Genomic DNA, 6,754 nt, shown 5'->3' with positions numbered 1-6,754 from the left:
GGAAAAAAATGGCATTGGCATCACATATACTCTTGTTAGTTGTTACTACCCCGTACTTACTAGTCGTAGCATATGTCCTAACACGACACGTGAAGGACCTATCTAAGGGCACCGTGCACATGCTATAATATCACGTGTTTGTATAACTTTTTAAACTTATATATTATTTTTAGGCTTTATCGACATAATTAATTATATTGGTCCCAAGTGATTGGAGATGTTTAATTACAAAATACACTACATTTGGACAATTGTTCTTATGAAACTAGCTATATATAATAACACTTGCTCAAAAATATTACAACATTTTGATGATATAGCATACTATTTAATTGAACTTAAATAAAATTACTACAACGTACAATTGCATGATCCTTAGCTCCTCATCTCTAATTACTCCTTGAAATGGAGCCTCTAAAAGTAACTTAAATTCAAAAAATTAAAATAAAATACAACTAATTTAATTAAACTCTTACTCGTACTAACTTTGCATGTTGTGAGGGGTAAATACGTAATTTCATAACGAGTGACAAAAAAATAATTCATGATGATGCCATTGCCTAGCTAGATAAATTCACCCCCACCTTGACCCCGGCGCAGCTGCGGTTGTAGGAGGCTCAGCCGTCGTAACGAAACCGAACCCGTCTACTTGCTGCTGATGATGATGGTGTTGTTGATGAATGTCAATAGGCTGCTGATGATGCTTTAACAATACAGATGATGATGAATTGTCACGGTCATAAGGGGCTGTCATCCCGTACTGTAACCCACCCGTGAACTTTAGCATATTCCCCACCACCTCGTCGCTATCGAATCCTCCTCCTCCTCCTCCACCGGCATTGGTGTTGTAATCGCCTGCGGTTAGTCCTAGGAAGTCCCTAGTCATACCATCATTGTTCTTTCGCCACGTGTTGAGCATGGCGGTGAAGTGATCAGCATTAGGGTGATCAGAAGGGGTTGTTGTGGTTGTTGCATTAGTCGAATTCGTGTTTGTCGATGAGGATGAATGTGGTGGCAAAACGGATGACATGTCATCGGTGGTAGGGGGTCCCATGTGGCGGGACATTGCTCCTAGCTCATCAAAACCGTTCATCATTGCTGACATGGTGTTGTTTCCGACTGCCCCTACCGTGGTGGCCTTCTGGAGGAGGGCCGTGGCGGAGAGGAAGTGAGCCGATGACATGGCGGATGTATCGGAGGATGTGAAGGGGAGGGAGGTTAGTAGAGTCTTGGATTGGTTGGTGAAGATTGAGGGTGGTTGGAAGAAAGGTGGTGGTGTGGAGAAGTGGGGGTTTTCGGTTTTGATGTGGATGAGAGGGTTAGGGTTAGGGTTTTGAGGGGACGGGTCCCACAGGGACGAGGAGAGGGACATAGACGACGAGGTGGTGAAAGGGAAGAGAGACGAATTAGGGTTTTGGGTGGAGAAAGGCGGTGGTTGTGGTGGTGGGAGGATGGGGTTTGCAAAAGGGTTTGTTGAGAGTCTTGCACTTTCTTCAGCTAATGCATCACAAAATGCTCTATGTGTGATGAAGCTATCTTTCCTGCATTACAATAGTGTTGCATACAAATGCCTAATGGTTAGAATTTAGATAAAGACACAATATAACAACTTTATCAAATAGAAAAACAAGACACCTAAAATGTGATCAACTTTATAGAAAACACTATATGAGAATAAAACGTGTAAGGAATGAAAGCTTTATTGTAACAACATGCATGTAATCTACTTAGCTTGTTTGAAATTATTAGCTTAATGATAGCGCAATTTGAACTAATAGTGTGATAATCTAAAAATAATGTGAGTGCAATTATTATGCAAATATTTGAAACTTATCATTAAAAGGTGATATTAGAACTCATTTCATTTCTTGAAAAATCTCACTATTCTTATAATTATGAAGGTTGTTTGTGCACACAATATATAGGTGATTTTTATGCCAGTGGAGTTTGACTGTAGAGATCAGATTAGCAGCTTGGTGTATGTTCAACAAAGGATAATTAACAATTGAAGAAGATGAAAGAATAATTAGAAGTCCTAAAATAAATACATTTAGCAAAAAAAAAAAAAAAAAAAAAAAAAAGGAAATAAAAGCAGATTTAATACTCTCATAGTTTTACAGGCATCTCTTCCTATAATCCTCTCCCGGCCTCAATTTTAGTGAAGGTTATTGTATGTAAAGTCTGGATATATACAATGCTCCCGCCTTATTGGTACCGAATCATACAATAAATTCTTCCATCTTGACTACAATCTACCTTACATGAAATACTAAATATAGTAATATTTGAATTCATTCTTTCAACTTAGGCTCTATTAGTTTTGACGGAAATCAATTCATTAGAAAATCATATTTCTTTAAAAACAATTTATATTGGTGAAACCAATTCATATTCCTTGTCTTTGCAAGAAGTTAGAATGAAAAGAAAATGGAAATGAAAGGGAGAGGAGAAGAAGAAGGTAAGGGATAGTTCAAGGGGAAAATGTGGTTTCTCTTTCTTACACAAGAACATTGTAGACACTAAAACAAAAAGGAATTAGGAATCTCAAACATTTTTAATCTTCTAGGATCCTATATTCCCATTGACCTATTTTTGAACATATTTTGACTACAAAGTGTATGATTTGTACCAAGAACATGTGCTTATATTTCTATTAGTGTTTGACTAAACATGTGATTCTTGTACCAAATAATAGTCACAAAAAAGTTATCACATTGAAATTAGAGCTTAAACAAAGTGTACTCTTTTAATCCAAACATAGAGCGACCTAGCATGCAAAATTCAGCATATAGGGGGTCCAAAAAAAATAAAGAAAAAAGGCAGACCAAATCAGATATTTTTGCAGGTTATATCAGTTTTTCCTCTATTATGAAGAAATTCTGAGCTACTCAGAAGACAGAAGTGTTCTGCTACTACTACAAAAAAGAGAAAATCTTGAAAAATATTATTACTTTGTAATTAAAAATATATTGTAATTTATCATCACTTGTTTAGCATTACTTTTTCCTCATATACACGAGCATAGCAGTGACCTATCATTGTTATTTTTGGGACTAACATCTAGCATTACAAAAAGAAAAACCAAAAGCCTGCCTTTTTTCCTATTCAAAGATCTTCTTTAGAAAGATAAGTAATCAATTACAACTCCTAAGGTCTTATAGTAGATAAAATCTTAGGGTGGACAATATATATACATTTTAAAACCGTGTCTAAACATGATTTAAGACGAGTATTGACTAATTAGACACGGATAATATGTTTGATACTTATCTGACTCGCTCTAGATAACTTGCATTACTTTATTTGCTCATTAAATATGTTTTATCTAAATTTGATAGACTGTAAAGATTGTAAACTGTGAAAAATAATTTGCATAATTTGGAAAATTAAAGGGATGTTATATAATGCTGATGCATTAATCAGTAGTGAGAAATTGAGGACAAAAATAGACAGCAATTGAATCACTGGACAGAACATTAAATAAAACAAAAGACAGCCTGTTTTTGATTGTTCTTTGTTTGTATAATATACAGTGTTTGTGTGTGTGCTACATAAAACTTGGAAAAAAGGTACAGATTTCAACAGATAAAATTCTCTTACCAATTGCATTTTATTTATTATTATTCTCATCATATATTATTTCATGCAAAACTTACCATTCTTATGTAACAATATTTTCACCAGAAAACAAAAGGCATATATCAGAATCCAAGAAAAAATACCAGTACTATATATATATATTACACACCCTTGATAATCAATATTATGCTCATTTAATTCAAAAAACATAATCAAACAAAATCAATCCCACATAAAATCAATCCCACATAAAATCAATCAAAAAAATGCAAATTATATCGGAAAATATAATAAAGTCTTGTAAAAGACGATCTAACAGCTTTCATTATATTCCACAAAGAAGAATTATAATAATTTTACCTGGAGAAAAGGGTGCCACAATCACATCTATACTCTCTAGTGCCACAAGTTTTAGAGTGAGCTTTCCAATCAGATTGAACAGCATAAATTTTGGAGCATTTTTCACACTTATATTTCTTTTCACCATGTTTTCTGCAAAAATGTTTCTTAATTCCAGTAAGATCTCCAAGTGCCCTTGAAGGGTGATGATGAACACAACTTGGTTCTGGACAAACATAAGCTTTCTTTCTTATAACTTCTGTTTTACTCCTTTGTTTAAGCTTCCATGGTAAATTATGCCCTCTTCTATGAAGCTGAAGATTCTGATCTCTTTGAAACCCTTTGTTACAGATCTCACAAATAAACCTATTTGTTGCTAGTAGTGTTTTTGGTGACAGTGCAATCACCTCAGCATCTGGGTCTGCATAAATCAAATCACAACCATTAGGGCATACTTCTCACAAATTCGGTCGGGTTTACAACAACCTACATACCCGACCTTTATATGTTACTCGGACTCTTCATTTAATTTCAACAACACCCAAATAATCTATAACCACATATGTTACTTAGACTCTTCATATCAACAATATCAAAGTGATTTAGCTATGGATCAATATAATAAAAGGTTGTTTTGACTTCATATATAGATATCGAGCTATATATGTTACTCGAACTCTTTATTTCGACAGTATCGAGATACAATTAATCGATGAAAATAATAAAGATTGAAACTTTTTGAAAATTTACCTGGATTTCCGGGAAGACTTCTCTTTTTCTTGACCTTTTTAGGAGGAGGAGGTTGTTGTTGTTGTTGGTGGGAAGTGATGATATTAGTAGTGTTTTGTAGTAACAAAGGGTTAAAGCTAGAAAGACTATTAGCTTCTTCAGACAAAGTGGAATTGGACATAGCTCCTTGGAACATTGTCTTGCTTCTACAAACCTCCAAGCAAAATAAAACAAAACAAAATATGAAATTTTTTTAATTTTACAAAGTTTTGTTTGTTTGATTATCAAATCTTAAATAAGTTAAACACCACCCACTATACTAAAAAATTTTGTAAAAATCCCATCTTTTTTGGGTATGTACCCTTTGGAAGAAGGGATGGTTTTAGAGAGAGAAGTAGAAAGAACAACCCCAATTGTAGAGAGAGAAAGATAGTAGCAAAGCAAAGGAGGGATTTTTTTTTCAATAAAAACAGGGCCACAGGTGGCAGTGACATATATATAGAAAGCAAAAAAATAAAATTAGAGGAAAATTCAAAGAGAATCAGACAAAATTCATTAACTTTTTTAAAACAAAAAATAAATAATTTTAATTTTCAAAATAAATAAATAAAGAAGAACTAAAACTAAGAATTTCCCGTGAAGAGGTGATGATGATAATGATGAAAGTTACAATCTTTAACAGTTTAACCCCCATGGATTACTTGTCTCAGCTAACTCTGCTGCAAAATTTGCAGAATTCAGAATATTTTCTCTTTTTTAAAAAAAAATTATTTTCTTTTTATGGGTTTTTAATATTTAAAATACATAATATGTAAAATTTGGAAAAAATAAAAATGGGCAGAAAATTGTAGAAAAAGATTCAATTAATTTTAAGAAATTTCTATTAGAATAAGTTAAAAACTCTGAAAGAGATGTGTGGATGAGGCCAAAGCAGGAAAAGACCAGGAAAAATCCTATCCCTACCCTCTATTCTCAAAAATAAAATGTTAAACAGCAATAATTAAAAATAGTGGCAATATTAATTATTTAACAATATTTTCTTGTAATTTTGTGTTTTCTGAGTTTGATGTTGGCATTTTCCTGTCTTTTCCAAATCCTGTTACATAATACTACCCAAACCCTAGAGATGACCTTTGATATGAATGGAATGTTATGTTATGCATTTTATTTTATAATTTTATGTAATTACTTGTATTTACTTACTTATTTCATCTCTATATTTATATACGTAGTACAGAGTATATATTTTTTGAAACTTATTTCATCTTTATATAATTTTTTCATTTTTGACTTTTTTTGTGACACAATCACCGTCTATTAAGATAAAATTTATTAAATAAAGAAATTCAATTTTACATCAGTGATTCTAATTTTAAAAAGCTTTGCTTTTAGCTTAGGAAAATGAGACCCTTATAGTAAAATTGAAAAATTGGAGAACATAAAAAGAACTTTGTGAGACCAGAGAGTTACTTTTTTAGTCACTATCATGAGAAAAAATAATACTCAATTATTGACTCTTTTTAGTTCAAAGTCTTACTGCCTTCTCCTTTATAACAGTCAAAAGTCAATTAATTACATCTTGATTTTTTAATCTATGGTAATGATTTTTGCATGTTAATGCAAGAATGATTCATTTAAGATACTGCACGGATGGGGCTGAAAACTTCAATCACACTCCTAATAAATCTTTTTGTGTAAAAACATGCTGGAATGTACGGAGTAATTTAATAAAGGGCTCTGTTCTTTTAAGCCACTGTAGTATGCTCTGTTCTGTTGAAATTTGTTCTGTTTTGCTAAGTATTAATAATCTGTTCTGCTGACGCCTGATCTACTTTGTTAAAACTGCTCAGCTCGACTCAGCTAAGAAGCTCAAAAGAACATGACCTTATCAACTTATTGTAAAACCAACTTTTGATTCACCATGTTAAAATTTGTTTTACTACATGATAAATCATTTACTTATGTTAATTTCCCCAACTCTTTGAGCTAATAATATAATGTGTTCGAAATGAGCAAAATATTAATTTTATAATTAGCTGTACGACACATTTGTCATCTTATAATACAAAAGATTACATGATTCAATATTGATCACTTATAAGTTACA

At 32.6% G+C, this 6,754-nt stretch overlaps 1 protein-coding gene across 1 annotated transcript; it reads right to left on the bottom strand.

The window, feature by feature from the left end:
* Positions 1-251: 251 nt before the first annotated feature.
* On the bottom strand, positions 252-5,114 carry LOC145604088 (protein indeterminate-domain 12-like). Its single transcript, XM_081660038.1, has 3 exons — positions 4,669-5,114; positions 3,940-4,339; positions 252-1,541 (listed from the first exon to the last, which is right to left on the bottom strand). Exons 1-3 carry the CDS (start codon positions 4,841-4,843, stop codon positions 575-577), a joined length of 1,542 nt encoding a protein of 513 aa, XP_081516164.1. The 5' UTR covers positions 4,844-5,114; the 3' UTR covers positions 252-574.
* Between the last annotated feature and the right edge of the window lie 1,640 nt (positions 5,115-6,754).

The sequence above is a fragment of the Chenopodium album genome, chromosome 2 (genome assembly GCF_948465745.1).
Source record: "Chenopodium album chromosome 2, dcCheAlbu1.1, whole genome shotgun sequence".
NCBI classification, from domain to species: Eukaryota; Viridiplantae; Streptophyta; class Magnoliopsida; order Caryophyllales; family Amaranthaceae; genus Chenopodium; species Chenopodium album.
Note: the sequence above shows the minus strand (reverse complement) of the source record. Positions and strands in the feature narration are given on the sequence as shown.

What these genes read in the sequence shown, in the direction of transcription:
- LOC145604088 (XM_081660038.1), bottom strand. Translation starts at nt 4,843, where the DNA reads ATGTTCCAAGGAGCTATGTCCAATTCCACTTTGTCTGAAGAAGCTAAT. An exon ending in AAGTCTTCCCGGAAATCCAG is followed by an intron (nt 4,340 to 4,668) that starts GTAAATTTTCAA and finishes TGATTTATGCAG; the next exon opens with ACCCAGATGCTGAGGTGATT. An exon ending in TGTGGCACCCTTTTCTCCAG is followed by an intron (nt 1,542 to 3,939) that starts GTAAAATTATTA and finishes ATTGTAATGCAG; the next exon opens with GAAAGATAGCTTCATCACAC.